The sequence below is a fragment of the Carlito syrichta genome, unplaced genomic scaffold, assembly GCF_000164805.1.
Source record: "Carlito syrichta isolate Samal-C Ts95f unplaced genomic scaffold, Tarsius_syrichta-2.0.1 Scaffold303965, whole genome shotgun sequence".
Taxonomy (NCBI): Eukaryota; Metazoa; Chordata; class Mammalia; order Primates; family Tarsiidae; genus Carlito; species Carlito syrichta.
In genome coordinates, this window is record NW_007248061.1 from 313,852 (window position 1) to 337,608 (window position 23,757).

General features: G+C 36.5%; 1 protein-coding gene across 1 annotated transcript in view; it reads left to right on the plus strand.

The window, feature by feature from the left end:
• Positions 1 to 23,757, plus strand: part of RYR2 (ryanodine receptor 2) — a gene marked incomplete at its 3' end in the record, with an annotated part of 448,211 nt that overhangs the window by 303,635 nt on the left and 120,819 nt on the right. Inside the window, exons 30-35 of the mRNA XM_008059232.1 lie at positions 11,923 to 12,131; positions 12,921 to 13,273; positions 14,167 to 14,281; positions 15,254 to 15,414; positions 17,211 to 17,370; positions 23,453 to 23,539. Coding sequence (XP_008057423.1) covers positions 11,923 to 12,131; positions 12,921 to 13,273; positions 14,167 to 14,281; positions 15,254 to 15,414; positions 17,211 to 17,370; positions 23,453 to 23,539 — 1,085 coding nt within the window. The remainder of the gene's footprint in view (positions 1 to 11,922; positions 12,132 to 12,920; positions 13,274 to 14,166; positions 14,282 to 15,253; positions 15,415 to 17,210; positions 17,371 to 23,452; positions 23,540 to 23,757) is intronic.

Consider the following 23,757-nt stretch of genomic DNA (forward strand, 5'->3'; position numbering starts at 1 on the left):
CGGCATTCAGAAGCATAAAATATTAAATTTGTTTTGTTTTAAGCCACTAAAGTTTTGGTAATTTGTTGCCACAGCAATAGGAAACCAACATGATAACATACAGTATGTTACCATTGTTATAAAAGCGAAAGCATCCAAAATGTAAACATAGGTTTTAAAAATCCATGAAAAGGAAAAGAGAATGTTGGTTTCAGGACATAGGCTAATGGTTTCTTCAGGTAGAGAGAGGCAAGGAAGTGAGGTCAGGATCACATGGTAAAATAATGACAGTTAAGGTTCTAGTTTTTCTGTTGGGTGATGGGTTAGAGGTAGTTATTATAGTATTTTTTAAAGGACCAACTAAATAAGTAAAGACAGGTGATGATGAGGGCGTGTCATGAAACAAAAAGGTTCTAATTAATTAATCCACTTCTATGACCTGAGATTCTTGGAGCATCTCTGTAGAGCTTTTGGGAATGCTCTAGTAAAGAGGGAGAAATTGATGATCATGTTTGAGGAGATAATTGCCAAAGTGAAGTTCCTGATAAGATGAAAGAGGGTGTGATCTCAAGCACAATTCGATGAAACCATCTGGAATTTTCATTTTCAGCGCAGAAAACAATGGCATGAGTGCAAGTCATACAAGTCATTGTAGTAGACTCTTATGAGCAGGTTGTCTTGTGTGCATGGGGAGACAGAGGGCTCGCCGAGCAGAATGAATGACTTCTCTTTGTATTTCTCCTATTCATCAACTCCCTAGTGTTTGGTTTCCTCATATTCTACATTTTAGTTTGGTACCTGCCTTTACCTGCTTCTCTGGAATCCTGTCCCCAAGGAGAGATCGCCCTTCTATGTTCCAACATATACCTACATGAGAAAATTCTTTTCAAAGATTCCTAACCAGGAATGTGTATTGATGTGGTGCCCCTTTTAAGGAGACTTATTGAACTCTCTCCCATTCTGCAGTTTTGACAAAGTGGTAGGAGTGGAGGTCATGCTCCCTCCCTCAGCATCTCTTGGGATCAGTCTGTGACTTTAGGGAAGAAAAGAGACCTGCAGTAAATGGCTTAAGATGCTTCTGGCCACAAGGAGAAAGGGCTTTTTCTTGGTGACCTCTTGAGTTGGGTTTCTCTCTCCCTGTTCTTTTGTACTAGCTCCATATTCTCACTCATGTGAGAGCTAAAAACTTGATCTTGTGGAAATACAGAAGGGAATGATAAATGCCAGAGGTGGGGAAGGATGTGAGGGTGGGAGAGGACAGTCAAGAGACGATGGTTATGAGTACAAGCATACCATTATATAGAATAAGTTCTAATATTCAGTAGCAGACTAAGGTGACTTTAGTTAGCAACAACATGTTGCATTTTTTTAACAGTACCTGGAAGAGAGGACTTGAAATGTTATCAACACATAGAAGTTTATAAACTGAAAGTGAGGGATAATACAGATACCCTGTCTTGATCATTACACATTTAATGCAGGTAAAAAAAATACTCTCATATACCCCATAAATCTGCAAAATATTATGTATCAATAAAAGAAAAAGAAAGGTAAAATCTCATGGGCTGATACTTGGATATCAGCTTAGAGAAAAGAAACTAGGAAGTCTAATCAGTGGCTTTTTTTCTAAGTTTCTGAAGAAACAGAAGAAAATCTTATGGTTCATACATGGTCCAGTTCACCTTACCAATTAAAAAAGAAAATCAGAACTTGGGTCTCACATACCAGCTAATAACAAATTGTACTTTTTCTTTGCTTTGTGACCTTTTTCCTGCCATGCGAGGATCATTTATTTCTTATTGGACAAATTTCCGTAGGTCAAGAAACCATCATTAATTTCCATAGGAAAATAGATGTATGCATTTCTGAGCCTCCAAATTAGATTCTCATTTACACTAAAATGATACTAAATCTCCCTAAAATTGTGCCAGCAATTAGTTAATGTAGTTATACTCTAAAGGTGTTCCCTTCTTTACTTGTTCATTCAGTTTGGTTGTTTACCTGCTCTAGCTTGTTTTTAACTGTCATATGGAATAAACTCCAGATTTCCTAACAAAACACATTATACCCAATATGTACACAATTCAAACTTCCATGTAAGATAAGCAAAACAGGGCAACAATTAGGTTTAAAATAAAGAAGTAAAGCCAAAGGAACATTAGTGAAAACGTGCAAATAGATCTCACTTACCCAGCACATTGACATTATGGAAAAGCAATGCATAGAATTTTCTCTGATATAAAACTTGTGCTCCACACATATTCTGAAAGGACTTAGGCAGTATGAGCTAATTCTTACTACTGTGAGGATGACTGCATGTCTTGCTCTGCAGATGCTTGGCTCCCCCAGACGCATGTGAAATCCCAGCTGTAATTATTATTATTTTTTTTTGAGTTGGAGTCTCACTCTGTCGCCCAGACTGGAGTGCAGTGGCTGCTCCCGGCCACCACAGCCTCGACCTGCTGGGTTCTGGCGATCCTTCCGCCTCAGCCTTCCGAGTAGCCAGAATTACAGGCACGCACTACCACGCCCGGCTGATTTTTTGATTTATTGTAGAGATGAGGTCTCACCAAGTTGCCCAGGTGGGTCTCGAACCCGTGGGCTCAGGCATTCCACTCACCTCAGCCTCTCAAAGGCGCAGGATTACAGGCTGAGCCACCGAGCCCGGCTCCCAGCTGTAATTATTAAAAAGAAGAAGGAATGCTTTGCAGGAATATTAAATGAATTTCCGCATAAAGTAGAATTGAAATTCTTTTAATCCAGGGTTTACTTTAGGGTTCCTTGGGGCTTAGCAGACATGGCTTTGGAGATGTGTCTGCTGGTAAAGTTAGCATCCTGAGTACAAGCCATGTCTCCTTCCCACCCGTTGTGGACTGAATTGTATTCCCCAAAATTCACAGTTCACAATTCTAACCTTCAATGTGATTATATTTGGAGACAGAACCTTTAGAGTGGTAATTAAGGTTAAATGGGGTCATAGGATGGGTCCCTAATTCAATATGACTGGCGTCCTTGCAAGAAGAGGAAGGGACACCAGGGATGCATGTGTTAGGAGAAAAGCCCACATGAGGATACAGCCAGAAGGTGCCATCTATACGATTGGGAGTGGGGCCACGAGAAACCCGACGTGCTGACACCTTGATATTGGACTTCCAGCCTCCAGATTGTGAAAAAATACATTCCTGTTGTTTAAGCTACTCAATCTGATGTGGACTTCTCTTTTCTTGGGCAGTGGAATAATGCTGTTTTTATTCCCAAGAGTGGTGTGCACATCAGCACTGTCCTCTGAAAAATCCCACATTTTTGGATTATATCCGGCCATGCTCCCGGACTTGTCATTACGTGTTTTAGAAGCTTGGATTTTGTTTCCCTCCTTGTCACTGAGGATTGGGTGTTTGCCTTGATTTGGAGCCAGCTGTTTCCAGCTGTTATTGAGGTTACCTGTGTTATTTGTACCACTCCAGGCCTTACAGGTGGTTCACTCCATTCCTAGGTCACTTGAAACAGAGCTGTTGGAAGTTCATTGGCATCTTCTACTGTCCTGAACTAACTGATGCACCTCACCTCTACACTTGCATACCCTACTAATCTAATATTCCTCTATTTACTCTCAGGAGTGCAGGACTTCATATCACCAGTAGTTTGAAAAGCTAATCATATCCTTAATTTAAAACAAGTAAGAGAGTCACTTAAAATATTGCCATATATCATATGGTGAAAAATTGTTATTTATGCCTGGAGATTACCTACAAAGTCAGCTGGATGGCATATGTATCCAATGGTGTATAAACGTTTCATTGCACTGGAACCATTTCAAGCTTGTCAGCTCTTCTGTACATAAAGATTATCTGAGAGGCCTTGGGTTCTATACCCATAACAATTATAATCAAATCCGAAAACAATGCTTTTGATTCTATGTCTGCCACCTAAAAGGATGGTGATCAAAACTGAATTCCTGGTGCTGTGAGACCTCATGGAATTATTTTCCATGGGAGAAAAATAGAGGAGTATTTTTGTAACTGAAATAACCATAGAGCTGTGAACAGAAAACAAAATGAAAAAATGAGGGAGGGATCACTTTACATTATTGATTTTGTCATGCTGCTGTTTTAGAAAAGAAGAAGAAGAAAACCAGCATATAGAACTGTTTATTTATTTAAACTCACAATATTCTTTGTACCTTCAGTTGAAATATTGCAGCAGTTAGACTATTTGATGGATGTGTGTGTCTTATCCAAAAGAGTGCTTTTTAGTGTGGTGCGGATTAAGGTTAGATTAGAAAGTCTGTGTGCTCCCCAAACTCACCTGCCTGGCTCCAGCATAAGAGCTGGCATTCCTGTCACCAGTGTCACTCTATGCAGCCTGCTATCATGGTACAGACCTGGGAAAGTAACTTATTATTGGGAAGCTCCCTAAATAAAAATTAACACTTGTCAGAGGAAGGGAGAAATCAGGACGATGAGGCTGATTTCTGCAATGGGGGAAACCAAGCAACCTAGTTCTGAACTAATTATTGTGTGGCCTTGGGCAAATAGCTTCTCTATTTTCATTCCCTTAAAATAAAAGCAAACGTTGGAAATGATCTCTTTATACTTCTTTCAGAAATCTAAGGCAAGTATTTTTTGTTTGCTTGTTTTTGTTTTGCTTCCCCTTTCTACATTCTTGATTTAAATTCTGGCATCTATTTGACTAGCTGGAGGACCCTTGACAAATGGTTTAATATCTTAGTTGTTTCCTCATCTAGAAAAATAGAGTTAATATTAAATAATAATGGCAAATGAGTTCATATATTATCTTGCACATAGTAGGAAACAAGTAAATGTTGCCCTTGCTTTTGTTTAAAAATTCAAAGTTAGGCCGGGCTCGGTGGCTCAACCTGTAATCCCGCGCTTTGGGAGACTGAGGTGAGCGGATTGCCTGAGCCCATGGGTTTGAGACTAGCCTGGGCAACTTGGCAAGACCTCATCTCTACAATAAATCCATAATTAGCCAGGCATGGTAGCGCATGCCTGTAGTTCCAGCTACTTGGAAGGCTGAGGCAGAAGGATTGCCTGATCCCAGCAGGTTGAGGCTGTGGTGGCCATGAGTGTGCCACTGCACTCCAGCCTGGGTGACGGGGTGAGGCTCCAACTCAAATTTTAAAAAATTCAAATTTACATCTTAGTATAATATTGACCTCATTTTAATCTATTTTTTGGCCATTTAGTTTGGGTAATATACATGAATTCCTAACTGTATTTCAGAAATGCTAAAATCTGAAATTATTTGTTCCTGGGCAAGGCTGATATGCATATTATCTGCTTTAATTCTTTTACCATAGCCCCAACCAGAGATTTCACGTCTGTGTTTTGCCCCCACATCTTTGTGACTGCCAGCTCCTTGACTGGACTTGGCATGCTCACCACACACCCCTCTGCTATGGGGTAGAGAGGCTTATCAACAGGGAAAGTTAAAATTTGCTGAAGCCATCTGTCTTTGGTTGGAGGAAGCAGCTTAGCCATAAGTTGTAGCTACTGTTTTAACAGATTTGCAAATAGTTCAGTTGGGTCTGGCTCAGACCCAAGTAACCTGTCAGGCTCATGTGTACCGATTTAACATCCACTGCCAGGATGAAAATTTCCCTTAGATATCATCAGCCTCTGTTATTTGCAGGATTTCAGTTAAGGTAACTGGAAGAGAAGACCAAGAACTCAAAGGACAGGAAGGTAGGACTCACATTTTACATGTGCTGGTGTGTATGCATGATTTTATGGAAATCTGTTTTCTTGTGTTGAAATATTTGTTTAAGTACAAAATCATGGACTTCGCAGCAACCTGGATGGACTTAGAGTCTATAATACTGAGTGATTTTTCACAGAAACAAAGAACCGAGTATCACATATTCTCACTCATAAGTGGACCTTGAACAACTATCATAATACTATAAGAAAAGGATTGACAGTAGTGGGAAACGGCGGAGTCATGGGGTGATGAGGAGGTGGGATTGGCAGTAGTGAGAATCTGCCTGGGAAAGGGGGAGCACACTTCTTCCACAAGGGTACCCGCACAGTGAATATTTTTATACCTAACCTTGATTTGTACCCCACAATTTTGAAATAAAAAGTTTAAAGTTGGGAAAAAAAGTCAACTTTATGTGTTCGGAAAAAAAAAAAATTATAATGTTTGTTCTGTCTACCTCATACTAATAAAGAATTGAACCCCACTTATCATGTTTTGCTATGGAGCAGTGACTAAGAGTGATGTTATTTATCAGTCCATCTTGTTCAATTTATGTCAATCAGCCTGGATAGCATTTCTCATTTCCTGACGCTGTAGTATGCATATTGATTATTATTTCTTTATTTACCTATTTGTGTCTTTTGTACTCAAAGGTAAGTTTCAGAAAGTCAGGGACTCTTTTTGATTCTGTTCACAGCTGTATCCTCCCGGGTAAAACAGTTCCTGACACATGATGAACATTGTTAAATACTTGCTGAATGGAGGCGCCCAATACTGTACAGAGACGCTATAGAAGAGTGACTCAGCACAGGGATTGTCAAGCTAAGGCCTGAAGGCCAAATCCAGCTTGCCACCTACTTTTGTAAATAAGGTTTTATTGGGACACAGCCATGCACGTTTGCTTACATCCTGACTGTGGTTGCTCTTACACTACAGGTCAGAGTTGAGTAGTCGCAACAGACACCAGGTGGCCCATGCAACCTAATATATCTCATCTTTGGTCATTCACAGAGTTTGCTAAGCCCTGGCTTAAGGCATGGGTATGGGATTTGCCAGACTTGGGTTTTTTTTTTCTGGCCACTTAGTAGCTGTGAGGACAAGTGATTTACCCTAAAGTTTTGGTTGTCTCATGTAGGAAACGGTAATGATTCCCATCTCACTGATTGGCTTTGAGGTTCACCAAGGTGAAGCCTCAGGAAACATTGGCTAATAATATGGAGCCATGTGTGTTGGGTTTTTCATTTATTGTCAGCATCTTCGTGATTCAGGAAACTTTGCCAAGTACTGAACACATGGAGGTGACAAAAGCCTGGTCCTTTCTCTATGCGGGGGCTGAACAGTACCTGTAGTTTTTTTCCACTCGTTATTTTCTTTGACTCCATTGCCATTTGGTTGTTTCTGCTTTGTATATGCTAATTCTAAAAAGTAAAGATAGTTTCTAGAAATATTGGGTGTTTTATTACACTGGAGTTTTAAAACTATGATTTCAGAAGACAGAATATAACTTAATTTTTGCTAACTTCTACTTCGTTTAAATTAAAAAGAGTTTCTACTCAGTGACATATTTACATAAATATATTCTTTTAAAGGGTGCCAAAAAAAGGTAAATGAAAAATATCTACCGGTATAACTGCTGTAAACTAATGAAAAAAGACATGTATTTGTTTTTCATAAAGGTAATATATTCTTGTTGATTATTTGAAGAATGCAGAGGAGTATTATGGAAATTGTTGAAAAGTATGTATATTCTTACTACCCAGAGAGAAAAAACTGACTTTTAATGCATTTTTCTTCCATTTAAAGAACTGCGATGATATCGTAAAAAGAATTTTCCATAATTCGCTTTTAAATTTTAAATTTATTTTTTAAAATTTTAGTTTAGATTCAAGGAGTACATGTGTAGGTTTGTTGCGTGAGTATATTGTTTAATGCTGACATTGGACTTCTAGTGACTGCATGACCCAAACAGTCAACACTGTACTTAATAGGTAGTTTTCCATCCCTCAGCCCCCGCCAACACCTTTTGGAAATTCCCAGTGTCTGTTATTTCCATCTTTATATCTGTGTGTACCCCATATGCTGTTCAGCTCCTACTTGTGTATGAGAACATGAGGTATTTGATTTTACGATTCTGAGTTTCTTCACTTAGGATAATGGCCTCCGGCTTCATCCATATTGCTGCAAAGGACATTATTTCATTCTTTTTTATGACTGTGGAGTATTCTATGGTGTCTGCACACCACATTTTCTTTATCCAGTCAACCATTGAGGGACACTTAGGTTGATTCCATGACTTTTCTATTGTGAATACTGCTGTGATAAATATATGAATGCGGGTATCGTTTTGATAAAATGATTTCTTTTTCTTTGTCCATCACTCCCTTTTTAACTTGTTATAAATGTTGTCTAAAGGATAAAACATTTTAAACATAATTTTTTTTAACCAGCTATTTTTTTAAGAGACAAGTTCTTGTTCTTTCACCCAGGCTGGAATGCACTGGTGTGTTCATAGTTCACTGTAACTTTGAACTCCTGCATTCAAGCAATCCACTTCTGTCTCCTAAGTAACTGGGATAGGTGCATGCCATCACAACCGGTTAATTTTTTAATTTTTATTTTTTTATAGAGATGTGATCTTGCTATGTTGCCCAGGCCAGTCTGGAACAAGTAACTTCTTTACTTGTCCTTCCGCCTCATTAGACTGCGTAATCCTCTTGCCTCAGTCTCCCAAAGTGCTGGGATTATAAGTGTGACCTACTGTGCCCAGCCTTACCAATTTCTTTTTTTTTATTTTGAGAAATATCAGTCCTTCAGAAAAGCTCAAGAATGGTACAATAACATTCGTATATCCTTCACCTGAAATCATCAATTGTTTTTATTTTGCCATATTGAGGTTATCTCTCTGTACAGTTGTATTTTGATGCGCCCAAAAGGCAATTTTTAATGACTGCACATATTTAATCTTGTGTATGTATCATAGTTAACCATTCTCTTATTATGAATAGATCAATTTTTTCATTTTAAATTGATCAGCTAGCATTCAAGCTAAGCAGCATACATACAGGATCTCATTTTAAAATTCTAACCTGTGAGATAGGTGCTACAGAAGATAGCATTAAAGCTGAGAGAATTTGAGTGTTTAGTGGAAGGTCGGATAGATAAGTGGTGAAACTAAGATGTGAATCCTGGTTTGGAACTGGACTTGGGCATCTGTGTTTTTAATCACTTTGTAGACTGCCTGTATGCTGTCTTCTTAGATGGTAGCTCTTCTGCAAAACCTTTCTTGTCTCTCCACCTTCCTTTGTTCCTAGTGCCCTGTCTGCTTAGATAGGTAGTAGGTTATTTTGGTATAACTTCTCTACTTTTCTTTCTGCCTCATTAGACTGTGAGAACATTTTGGCCAGGATCTGTGTTAGTTATTTTGTATTCCTAGTTTCTGCACACAGTAGTTCTCAATAAATACTTATTGAATAAAGAAATGAATGGTTATTGCATATTAACAAGTTGGCCTACATAATTCTTGTACTAGTTTAATCTGATTAGGATTTCTGTTAGTAAACTTACCACCCACTAATATTGAGTGTTAAAACTTGAAGATGTCATTTTATATCCATACCACTGTTATAAATTTCTCTATAAGAAAGATGGAGGTATGTTTCATCTTACTAAATGAATTTTTCAAATGAAAGCCATCCCTTGTTTTCATAATAAAATTCATATTCATTGAAAAAAATTTGTTAAATTGAGAGACATAAAAAAGACAATAAAAAGTCATAAAAATGCCACTACTCTGAAACATTTTTATTAAAAAAAACCAAAAAACCTAGTGGTGTGTGTGTGTGGTTTTTTAACCTAAAAATAAACTATATAGAGAGAGGGCCAACTAGAAACCCAGACTTCACCTGCATGAAACCTACTTATGTAGGAAGTCCTCACTTGTACCCCACAACTCTAAAATTAAAAAAGAAAAAGACTATATGTTATATCTTTCTTTCAATAATGTTTGCTGTGAATATTTTCCTATATATATTAATGAATCTTTGAAAACCAAATTTTCAAAGGCTAAATCATATCCCGTCTCATGAAAATAGTATATTTATTATCAAAACTATTCTAGAATTGTAAAGATAGCTATAGGGAGTGGTTTAGGACATAAATTCTTGTGCATATTACTAGTCACTTAATGTTTTTAATGAAAATATTTTAGATATACAGGAAATCCAAGTATTAGTATAACAAATACTCAAAGGTCTACTATGCAGATATTTACAGGTATCCAATAACTTTCTTATAGACTAGGAATTTCTACAAATAAAGTATTAGAAAGAAATAGATATTTACCATCTGAGGAGATGTTTCTATCTTGGTATCTTCTAGTGTATGTTAAGTGGATGTTGGAATTGGTAATTTGTGCTTGTTCAGTTCAAGCTGTCTCAGTCTATTGTATTTATCTAATCCTTTTTGTTTGATTCCTTTGGGGATATTTGTTTAAAACAACTTTCCTTGACTACTGCATCCGGAGCTGGCACAGCTGCAGACACAGCTGCAGTTTTTTAGTTTTAACTAGAAACTCATCATTTACAGTTCCTTGAACACAGCTGGCTATGTTCTTTTTTTCCTGGTTAGTAGCACTGCTGTACAACCATTCATTTGACTGTATACTAATTAATACAAACTGGGTGAAATCATTATGAATTATTGGGTGTAATTTTTATCCTGTTATGCTATTTGGGGGGTTTTATATTCCTTTTATGCCATTAATTTCAGTAAGAGAAAAATGTAAATTATAATGGTAGAACTAACTGCAATTCCTGTAAGAAATCATTGACTAATTGTTAGGAACTTCTCTTTTTTTTGATCTATAAATTAGGTTCTGTAATTTGTAGTCTTTGTTTCAATACTGACTTTGTTTATTGTGCCGACTACTTGAACATTCATGTAAAACATTATGGAAAAAAATGAGAAGTACGTAAACACCCACTCCCAAAGAATATCATCTCATCCCCTTGCCAAAAAAAAAAATCTTGTCCTCTTTCCAAAAATATAATTTCATTGTCTTACAGTTGAGTCCAAGAACTCAAAGAAATAATTAACAAGTTAGTATAGTTTCCCCTTTTTGTTCAATTTTATAGAAAGAGTTGCTAACTTCCCACACATTAGAAGAGCTTCTAAAATATTTTATTGGTTTTTACTCGATTGCTATTACATATAAATATATAATTTACAAATAAATATTTATAGGTACATATTTCCCCATGTTTAGATTTAGTTTATTCCAGAAGAAAAGAGGCAAAATTATCTTCAAAGATCAAAAGCAGCTATCGGTGGTTGGAAAATTATTAAAGTTTTGCCTCCAATTATTATTATTATCGCTATTGTTTTATTTATTGATTTATGTATTAAATTGTGGGATACAATTCGGGGTCAAGTATACAAATATTCATTGTGTGTCCCCTCCCCCCAGGAAGATCTCGACTACTGTCAATCCCACCTCCCTGCCCTCCCCCGTAATTTCCAGCTACTGTCAATCCTTTTATTATAGTATTACAGTAGTTGTTCAAGGTCCCCTTATGAGTGAGAACATGTGATACTCAGATCTTTGTTTCTGTAAAAGATCACTCAGTATTATAAACTCTAATTCCATCTGCGAAGTTCATGATTTTGTTTTTCTTTATGGCTGCGTAACATTCCAATTATTTTTTTCTTGGGTTATATATGAAGAAATTCATATCTCAGTCCATGTCTACTGTTTGTAAGTATCAAGCTATTTAGCTAGATGGAAGGGAAAGGCAAAGAGAACCATATCCCTTGTCACTAGTTCTTTCTCACTTTCCTTGTATAAGTCAAAAGACATACACCCCTGAGCAAGGAAGGAATCTCCTTTTACGACTGAACACTCTAGAATCCTTGGAGGATCAGGGACTGTTTAGAAGTTACTTTATCTTACAAAATAAGTCTGGGGTGAGAAAAGAGACATATTTGTTGGCCCATAGTTAGGGCCACTAATTCAAATTAGTAAATTATGATGCCAAGATCAAATTCTGGTCTTCTCATATTTACATTTAATAATTGATGTCAGTGTTCTCTTATTAAACTGTTGATTTCATCCTAGGGTGAGGGTTCTCACCAAGATAAGTATGTCCTGGAGCAATATGTGTGGTAATTCTGTACTAATGGGATCTCATACTAAAGGTACTGAAACTCTTGATTTTTTTTTCTTCCCAGGATTCATACCTGTATGTAGCCTTGGAGTGGCTCAAGTGGGCAGAATGAACTTTGGAAAGGATGTCAGCACCTTGAAATATTTCACCATCTGTGGCTTACAAGAGGGCTATGAACCATTTGCCGTTAACACAAACAGGGATATTACCATGTGGCTGAGCAAGAGACTGCCTCAATTTCTCCAAGTTCCATCAAACCATGAACATATTGAGGTTTGCCTTTTCTTTAAAAATTAGGCCATTTTTAAAAAATAGGAAAATAATATACAAGAGAGTTTCTGCTTAGATAATTATTATAACTTACTTAAAATGATGACCCTGGAGTGTTATATAGTAGTGGAGAATCTAAGCGATGTCTCTCTCTCTCTTTTTTTTTTTTTTTGAGTTGGAGTCTCACTCTGTTGCCCAGACTAGAGTACAGTGGCACACTCACGGCTACCCCAGCATCAGCCTGCTGGTCTCTGGTGATTATTCTGCCTCAGCCTTCCAAGTAGCCGGGCCGGAACTACAGGCATGTGCTACCATGTCTGGCTCGTTTTTTTTGTTTTTTTTTTCAGTTGTAGAGACGAGGTATCGCCAAGTTGCCTGGGCTGGTCTCAAACTTGCAGGCTCAGGCAATCCACTCACCTCGGCCTCCCAAAGTGCTGGGATTGCAGGCTGAGCCACCGAGTCCAACAGCAAAGTCTCTTTTATTAGATGCTTTTACAAATAGCTTATTAGACTGATTAAGGATAATTTCCTTTTTTATATAGGTAATGTCAGACCAAATCTGAATATGTGTAATTGAAGCATGAATTTCCCAAATCATCTTTAGAGTTAGAAAGCAGAACTCTATGAATATATCCATAGCAGAGTACTCCATGTTCAATTGTCTCTAACAAAATGATACCATGCATGGACCATTTTTGGAATTCTGAAAAGGTAATATGTATTAGTCGTGTTTAGAATTAGGAAGTTCACAATGGTGATTAGATTATGAACTATTACTTCTTCATCTGCTAGGTGACCAGAATAGATGGCACCATAGACAGTTCCCCATGTTTGAAGGTCACCCAGAAGTCTTTTGGGTCTCAGAACAGCAGTACTGATATCATGTTTTATCGTCTGAGCATGCCAATTGAGTGCGCAGAAGTCTTCTCTAAGTCTGTGGCTGGAGGACTCCCTGGTGCCAGCCTCTTTGGGCCCAAGAATGATTTGGAGGATTATGACGCAGATTCCGACTTTGAGGTTCTAATGAAGACAGCTCATGGCCATCTGGTACCCGATCGTGTTGACAAAGACAAAGAAGCTACTAAACCAGAGTTTAATAACCACAAGGACTATGCTCAGGAAAAGCCCTCTCGTCTGAAACAAAGGTCACTAATATATACAGTATGATTTCAAATATGTGATTATCATGAGAGGAGGGTTCCAGGAGAGAGTAAGGGATTTCCTTGTTTAATTTGTGCCTCCTTCTTCTCCTTGCATAAACCTTTTTTTTTTTTTTGAGTTGGAGTCTCACTCTGTCACCCCGACTGGAGTGCAGTGGCCACTCCCGGCCACCGCAGCCTCGACCTGCTGGGCTCTGGCGATCCTTCTGCCTCAGCCTTCCAAGTAGCCGGAATTATAGACATGTGCTACCACGACTGGCTGATTTTTTGATTTACTGTAGAGATGAGGTCTTGCTGCCCAGGCGGGTCTCGAACCTGCTGGCTCAGGCAATCCACTCACCTCAGCCTCCCAAAGGTGCGGGATTACAGGCTGAGCCACCGAGCCCAGCTTTCCTTTTAATGCAAAGCTTTCTACGGTAGAAAATAAAGCAACTCACTTGGTCATCTAATTTGTTAGCGCAGGTATAATCTATCCCCAAAATTACTTTTAAGCATGTCTGTGTTTATATTCTGGCTTGAGATTTAGAGTGTTTTCTCTAAATAATATTTTTCATGGTGAAGAAGGCAAGTTATTTTAGCACCCTTTCTTACCCTAAATCACTCATTGTTTGACTTTGGGTCAAACAATTCTCTGTTGTGGGGACTGCCCTGGGCACTGAAGAATGCTGGGGCAGCATCCCTGTCCTCCACCCATTGTATGCCAACACTCCTTCTTCCCACCTCCCTTGTGTCAATCAAAACTATCTCTATGTATTCTCAGATGTCCCCAAGACAGCAAAATTGCCCTGGTTAAGATGATTGAATTGATTATGTGCTCATGGTTGAAGTGGGCAGAACATTTTAATGTTGCTTATTTTTAGTCTTCTAATATATTTCAGATTTTTGCTTAGAAGAACAAAGCCAGATTACAGTACAAGCCATTCTGCAAGACTCACTGAAGATGTCCTTGCTGACGACCGGGATGACTATGATTACTTGATGCAGACATCCACGGTATGAGGTTGCAGCTTTTGCCATGTATCTGTTTGTCATCTATTATGCTTTCTGTCTCAAGTAGTATGCTTTGATTCATTGTATTTAGCAACATTATTTTTTAAATACTTCTATTTTTAGATATATTTTCGGGACTGAAAATTCACTAAAAGTGGGTGTATTGTGGTGTTTATTATGTATAATAAGGGAGCTATTTTAGGAAAAAATATCCTTAATGGCATCAATAATTCTGATTTTACTCTCCTATTTCTTGACATGATTTTTCAATTACACTTGAATTTTCCAAGTACATATCATTTTCTTCATCTTAGTGAATTGTCTGAAAGATCATTTGTCATACTTAGTAGAGTGCAACTATTGTGCTCTCTCTGCCGTTTAAAATTTTCAAAACTATTTCCTTTGAATGCCAGTTGGAAAAAAAATATATAGTGCCCGTTGTAGATGTTCATGTGTTATGTCTGAACTATTTCAAAGTGATTTTAAAGTGTCAAAATATTGTATGTCAGAGATAGGAAAAGCCAAGCATAAGCAAATAGGTGGGTGACATATGTGTGTGTGTGTATGTATATATATGCTCTGTCGCATAGATTTGTGTACTTGCACAAGCTTGAAGAATTTGAAGCAAACCTGCTTAATGTATTAATGATTTTATGACATATACTGTATGTATGTACACATTTATATATGCATATACACACATACATACATGTTCGGGAACATAAGAGCCTCAAACTAGTATGTTTGCTCAGATAGTCTTTTTTCTCTTTCCCATCTTGTCATTTAAGATTTAATTTAGGATCTTGAATATGAGACATTTCTTAGGTTGTGCCTACAACATTTTAATTAAGCCAAATGGTTTGAAATAAAATATATATTTTCTTGTAATTCGAAGTCTCAGAGAACAGTTAGCATTGCAAATCAGTGTTTTCTTTTGTTTTACTTTGCCAACATTTGGTTTTGCTATCTTGGCAGTACTATTACTCAGTGAGAATCTTTCCTGGACAAGAACCTGCTAATGTCTGGGTGGGCTGGATTACATCAGATTTCCATCAGTATGATACAGGCTTTGACTTGGACAGAGTTCGTACAGTAACAGTTACCCTAGGAGATGAAAAAGGAAAAGTGCATGAAAGGTTGGTTTTCCTTGATTTTTTACAAGAATAACATCTGAAAAAAAAATGGTATATCTAGGTATTCTTTTTTCTTGGATTTTGTGACCAAGACATTTCTATTTATAGGAACAATATAATCAATCCATTAATGTCAGTGTCCTTTTTGTTACTCATACAAACCAGTGAGGAATCTAAATATATTAATAGCGAAAAACATTATTCAGTAAGTAAAAGCAGTGCATCCTTTTGGGGTAATGATTGTATATTCCTTCAGGTAACATGATTAGCAACTTGGGTTGTCAATACCTAGCCTTTGTTTTAGAGACTAGAAATGGGTGAAAGTGAGGCATTTAACATATGATGATAATGTGTCTTGGGAACTGGCTTTTTTTGGTGGGGAGAAAAATGTGAAGAAAATATGGCTAGTGGTTTAGCCCAGGTGGACACATTTGAACTCAGACTGAGGAGTAGTGGATTCTTTCCTCAGCTTTGCCATTGACTCGCTGTGTGGCTTTGGGTAAGTCAGTTACACTTTCTGTGCCATCCTTTTTCATTTGTAAAACAAAACCAAACTCAAACCAAACCTTCAAAAAAGTGAAGAAGGGTATCTTCCTTGCAGAATAAGACAAGAGAAGATCTGACCATTTGCTTCTACCTTTTGTGCCCATGCTTCCTCCCTGATCCGCTGTGACAAGTCTCACAAAGAGTCTTTTATAATGTTGCTTTTCCTCTATACCTGCACCATCATCTTTGGTGATTGTGAAACTCAATTTCCTGTCCTCTGGTTGTAACATCTGAAATGTGATGGACTTAGCACTTGCAATGGGGGACTAGCAAAAATCTTGAATGAAAAGTTCTTTACATCATTATGGGACACAACCACATGTCTCTGGGAATATTCTTTGGGGGACACATTTAATTTTCAGAGATGGCAACAATATAAGAAAAGAACTCAATATAGGGATGGGATAACTGAAAGGTGATTTTGTTGTAGGAAATAGAGGGTAGAGAAGGATCGTTGAATCTTGTGTACATATTGTGAAGAAATGCAGGCTGCATTTGTTTATTCAGAAACAGACTTTATCCCAGCCTTTTTGTTCTTTTCCTTCTGCTTGCCTGGCTTTGGCCTTTTTTGCTAGTCTTGTTAATATTTTCACTATACAGTGGCAGAGAAATGGAATAGAAATGAAGCTCAAATCACTTAACTTTGTTACCATCTCTAGTAAAGGCTTTGGGGAAGGTGAAAATAATGTGGGGTTTGCTGTTAATATCACTGATCTTGTGTATATTCTAGTTAAGTCTGTCTCTCAGATCACTGGAAATTGTCCATAAAGGGGCAAAATTTTAGCCAGATTTTAAATCCATTGAATCACTAATGGCTCATGTAGAGTTTGCCTAAGGATTTTTATAGTGTTTGAGATTGAATGTTTCTTCAGAAGAAGAGGTTAAAAAATGAGATGAAGATGACAAAATTGGATGATTTTTAAATAGTTAAACTTTTTTGAACCTCAGAAAAAGGTCCAGTTTGGTTTGAGTTTTTGGAGAGAGGGTACAGGTCAGTTCTTATTTGGTTCAAACTTGTTGACCTGCCTTTATTAGGTATGAAACGTAGAGACGGATAAGACCTGATTCAGAATGTCCACTGCAGTCAAAGGAGTTTTGCTCAGAGTCACAGAATCGGGCCCATTGTGCACCTCTCTCATTGCAGCATGAGCTTGTTGCTTGCGCAGCATAATTTAGTTAGTTTGCAAGAGATACAAGCTTTTTCTTTTATCTATGGTCGTGCAAAGGATAAAAATGTTTTCTTTGAAATTCAGCATCAAACGCAGCAACTGCTATATGGTATGTGCTGGTGAGAGCATGAGCCCTGGGCAAGGACGCAACAATAATGGACTGGAGATCGGCTGTGTGGTGGATGCTGCCAGCGGGTTGCTCACGTTTATTGCCAATGGCAAGGAACTGAGCACATACTATCAGGTACGTGGTCAGTGATGGTGTCATGCTTCTAGGAAGGAAAATCTTTTTTCCCCATTAAAGGAAAACACATTTTTGTAAGATCAAAAAGCAAATTAGATATATGCGTGTGTGCCCCTGGCAAGACTGCCCTCAAGCTTTCCCAGCCATTGCGTCTCCAGCCTGAGAACCAACCTGGAGATCCTGCCTCAGCAAAGCCATACTTTCTTCACTGCCACAGATTTTCACAGTCTAGGCTACTGAGGCACTTACATACACCGTTGACATGGGTTACAGCTGAAGAATATGCACAGATACTACACTATTACATCTACCCAGAACCAAAGCCAATATGTCCTACCCTACAGAAGCCCTGTGGCCTATCTATAGGAAAAAGTGATTCCTACAAAAGTTACTCCATAAAATTAGAAGAGATGACTATTTTTACCAGATGAGCAGATATCAAAGACATAAGAAATACAAAAAAGCAAAGAAACATAACTTCTCCAAAGGAATACAATAATTTTTCAGTAATTCCAAAGAAAAGGAAATTTACAAAATGCTTGAAAAAGAATTGAAAATAATGATCTTTAGGGAACTCAACAAGATACAAGATAATATAGATAAATAAATCAACAGAATCAGAAAAACAATTCATGATATGAATGAGAAATTTAACAAAAATATATCATTAAAAAGAGAAACAAAATCTTGGAAATGAATAATTCAATAAATGAAATAAAATATAGCTGAGAACTTCAACACTGACTAGATCAAGCAGAAGAAAGAATTTCTGAACTTGAAAACAGATCTTTATAAATAACTCACTCAGAGGAGGAAACAAGCAGTAATTTTTAGAGAATGAAGAAAACCTACAGGACTTATGGGACACCATTAGACAATGGAAAAAGGCACACAAAATGTATTTAATAAATGATAACTAAAAATGTTCCAAGTCTCGGGACAGACATACACATTCAGATTCAGAAAGCTTAAAAGATCCCAATACCTTTAATCCAATAATAACCTCTCCAAGGCACATTCTAATCAAATCTTCAAAAGCTAAAGATAAAGACGGGATTCTAACAGCAGCAAAAGAATAGTGCCAAGTCACATATAATGGTGTTTCTATTAGACTATAAGCAAATTTCTTGGCAGAAACCTTGAAGGCCAAGAGAGAATGGGATGATACATTCAATGTACTGAAGAGGAAACAATGTCAGTCAAAAATACTACTTCTAGCAAAGCACTACTTCAGAAATGAAGGAGCAATAAAGTACTTCCCAGACAAACAAAATTCACTCTAGCAAAATTCACACTAGTGTGTGAGTGAATTTGTCACACTAGACCTGCCTTACAGGAAATGGTTAAGGCAGAATTACAACTAGAAGCAAAAATATGATAATTATAGTATGTCCTCTGCATACAAACCTTTAAGTTGTGAACTTTCAAGGATGTGTACATGCATTCACATGTCCAATCACATAAGTTAGTTCATGAGTCTGGCATACATTATCACGTGTATGCACCTTCTACAACTGGCTGTGCTTTTGTATATTTTACACTACTCTTTTTAAAAATATTTACTATTTGTGTGAAAAGTATTATAAACCTATTATAGTACAGTACTATATAGTCAACTATATCAGTTGGGTAACTTTTTGACTAACTTTGTTGGCCAACTTTGTTGGACTTACAAATGTGCACTTGGAATGGGACTTGTTTGTATGTAGGAGACTCTGTACTATTATGAAAACACGTGAAAGTATAAAACTCATCATTAGAAGTAATTTCATAATCAAACTCAGAATACTACAGTACTAAAATGATTCTGTGTAAATCTTTCCAAACTCTAAATGAATGTTAAAAGTCAAATGGTAAAAAAACCCTACAGCTGCAAGTAGTTATTAAGGAACACACAATATATAAAGATGTAAATTAAGACAACAAACATAAATTGTGAAAGGGGAAGGTAAAAGTCTAAAGTGTTTTTGTGTGACCAAAATTAAGTTGTTACCAGCTTAAAATAGTTCAGTATTACTACAGTATTGTTTATGTTATTCCCATGGTAACCACAAAAAAAGAAGTTGCAACAGACACCCAAATGATAAAGAGAAAGGAATTAAAGCTTAGCACCACAGCAAACCATTAAACCACAAAAGTTAAACAAGAGAGGAAGAAACAACAAATCTAGAAAACAGTTAACAGAATGGCAGAACTAATTTTTGGCTGATCAGTAGTAACTTTTAGTATAACTGCATTGAATTCTTCAATCAAAAGTTATAAAATGACTGTATGGATAAAAAGATAAAGTCTGCACTGCCCACAAGAGACTTGTTTGACCCGTAAGGACATATGTAAACTGAACTGAAGAGATCTAAAAGGATATTCCATGCAAATGGAAGCAAAAAGTGAACAGAAATAGCCATACTTATATAAACTAGACTTTAAATTTTAAAAAACTGTATCAAGAGACAGAAAAGGTCATTATGTAACAATAAAGAGATCAATTCAGCAAGAGAATCTAACAGCTATAAATATACATGTACCTAATACTAGAATACCCAAATTATAAAGGAAATGTTATTACATCTAAAGGAAGAGATTGACTGCAATACAATAGTAGTTGGGGACCTCAACACACCACTTGGAACAATAGACAGATAATTCAGACAGAAATTCAGTAAAGAAATAGCAGATTTAGACTGCACTCTAGACCAAGGAGACCTAATAGATATTTACAGATCTTTCTATCTAACATATGCAGAATACACATTCTTCTCAACTACATGGAACATTCTTTGGGATAGATCATATGTTAGGCCACAAAACAAGTCTTAACAAATTTAAGAAGCTAGAGATCGTATCAAATATCTTTTTTGAACACTCCAATATAAAATTAGAAATCAATAACAGCAGGAACCAAGGAAACTTTATAAATACATGGAAATTAAACATGTTCCTGAATAGCCAGTGAGTCAATGAGCAAGTTAAAAGAGAAATTTTAAAATGTTTTGAGACAAGCAAATAAGGAAACACAACATACCAAAACATATGGGATGCAGTAAAAGCTAATCTAAGAGATAAGTTTATAATAATAAATACCTACACCAGCATAGTAGAACAATCTCAAGTAAACAACCTAACATTGAACCCAAGAAATTAGAAATAAAGACCAAACCCAAGACTAGTAAGAAAGAAAGAAATAATAAAGATAGGAGCATCTAATAAACAAAATAGAGACTTAAAAAATGCTAAAGATAAATGACACGAAGAAATGGTTTTTTGGTAAAATCAACAAACCTTTAGCCAGACTAAGAAAGAAAAAGATGACTCAAATAAATAAAATCATGGGTGAAAAAGGACTTGTTATAACCAATACCACAGAAATATAAAGGATCGTAAGAAAATTTTATGAGCAATTACATGCCAACAAATTGGATAACCTAGAAGAAATGAGTAAATTCTTGGACATATACAGCCTACCAAGAAGACTGACTGATGAAGAAATTTTAAAAAATCTTAACTGATCAATAATAAGTGAGGAAATTTAATTAGTAATGAAAAGTCTCCATCAGAAAAAGTCCAGGACTAAATGGGGAAAAGTGAAAAGCTTTTCTTCTAAGATCTGGAATAAGACAAAGATGCTTACTTTCACCATTTCTGTTTAACAGAGTACTGGATGTCCGAGCCCGAGCAGCCAGGCAAAAGAAAAAAATAAAAGTCATCCAAATAGGAAAAGAAGTAAATTGTCGCTGATTGCAGATGACATGATCTTACATATAGAAAACCTTTAAAAGTCCACTAAAAAACTGTTAGAACTAATAAATGAATGAATTCAGTAAGTGTACAGGATACAATATCAGCAGTCTTTCCATACACTAGTTGTGAACTCTCTGAAAAAGGAATCAAGAAAACAATCTCATTTATAGTGGCTACCAAAAAAATAAGATATACAGAGATAAATTTAACCAAGGATGTGAAAGACCTGTGCACTAAAAACAATAATACATTGGTGAAAGAAGTTGAAGATGACAAAAAAATGAAAAGATATTTCTTATTCACTGATTGGAAGAATTTATATTGTTAAAATGACCATACTACCCAAAGCAGTCTACATATTCAATGTATTCCATATCAAAATACCAATGATAGAAAAAAAAAATCTAAAATTAATATGGACCCACAAAGGCCCCTGTATTGCCAAAGCAATCTTGATCAAAAAACAAATAAAATAAAAAACAAGCTGTAGGAATCACACTACCTGACTTCAAAATATACTACAAAGCTATAGAAACCATAGCAGCTTGATATTGGCATAAAAACAGACATTTAGACAAATGGAACTGAACAAAGAGCCCAGCAACAAACCCGCATATGTGCAACCAACTGATTTAACAAAGGTGCCAAGAACATAGATTCAGGAAAGGACAATCTTTCAATAAATAATGCTGAGAAAATTTGATATCCACACGCAGAAGAATGAAACCAGACCCTTATATTTCACCACATATGAAAATCAACTCAAAATGGATGAAATACTTTAAGACTCAAAGCTATGAAACTACTAGGAGAAAACATAAGAGAAACATTTCATGACATTGGATTGGGCAAGGATTTTTTGGATAAGACCTCAAAAGCCAAGGCAACAAAAGCAAAACTATGTAAGTGGGATTTTTATCAAACTAAAAAGCGTCTCCACAGCAAAGGAAATACACAATGAAGTGAAAAGGCAATCTATAGAATGGGAGAAAATATTTGCAAACCTTACATCTGACAATTGGTTAATATCTGGAATATATGAGGATCACAGACCACTCAATAGTACAAAAAATAATAATCTGATTTGTAAATGGGTAAAAGACCTTAACAGACATTTCTCAAATGAAGACATACAAATTGGCAACAGGTATGTGAAAAAATACGCAATATCACTTGTCATCAGCAAAGTGCAAATCAAAACCAAATGAGATATCACCACATTTTAGTTAGAATGGTTATTATCAAAATTAGAAAAGATAAGTGTAGGCAAGGACATGAAGAAAAGCAAACCCTTACACACTGTTGGTAAGAATGTAAATTAATATAGCTCTTATGAAAGATATGGAGGTTACTAAAAAAATTAAAAATAGAATTATCATATGATCCAGAAATCCTAGGACTAGATAAGTATACAAAGGAAATGAAATCAGCATGTAAAAGAGAGATCTACATTTCCATATTTACAGCAACAATATTCACAATAGCTAAGACATGGAATCAACCAAAGTGCTCATCAACAGATGAATGGGTGAACAGTATGTGGTGTATATACTCAATGGAATATTATTCAGCCATAAAAAGAATGAAATCCTGTGATTTGCGACAACATGGATGAACCTGGAGGATGTTTTGTTACGTGAAATAAGGCAGACACAGACGAATACTACATTTTCCCACTCATATGTAGAATCTAAAAGGTTGATCTCATAGAAGTAGCGAATAGAACAGTGGCCACCAGAGACTGGGCAGAGCAGATGGAAGTAGGGGATGGGGAGAAGATGGTCAATGGAAATAGAGTTAGAATTAGAAAGAAAGAATAAGTGCTAGTGTCCTAGTGCACAGAAGGGTAACTATAGTCAACCATAATGTATATTTCAAAATAGCTAGAAGAGAGGATTTGGTATGTTCTCTCCACAAATAAATGATGTTTGAGGTGATGGACATGCTAGTTACCCTGACTGGATTATTTGGCAACATATACATGTATCCAAACATCATATTTCACCCAGTAAAAATGCACAATTATGTTAATTAAAAAGAATAAATTGGAAATTAAATGAGAATAGAAACAAATTAGTTAATTGTATATGTTTACTTCTGTTGATTCATGGCAGTGCCATATGCTCTTCAGAGTAAATGGTACATTCCTCCAACAATGTTCCATAGTAATGAGTGCTCCAACTAATTATTGAAAGAATATATATTCTTCATCCATTCATATGGATATATGTGAGAAAAGAAAATCTCCATTGTCCTTCTGTAAAGTATTTCTTAGTTGTTATAAAAAAATTTTTTCTTTGTCTTTTTTTTTGCTAATATTATTAAATTTAATTGTTTGTTTAAGGTGGAGCCAAGTACAAAATTATTTCCTGCGGTATTTGCACAAGCTACAAGTCCCAATGTTTTCCAGTTTGAGTTGGGAAGAATAAAGGTAACAAAGATTTATTCCTACTATTATATTCATATTATTTCCTATTAAGGCATAGCATTTACTTATTCTGAAATGAATTCAGTATTTTATTAGTGCTGGTAGGAACCAAATAAATTATTCTTTAAATGCTGGGCTCGGTGGCTCAGCCTGTAATCCCGCACCTTTGGAAGGCTGAGGTGAGTGGATTGCCTGAGCCCGCGGGTTCAAGACCCGCCTGG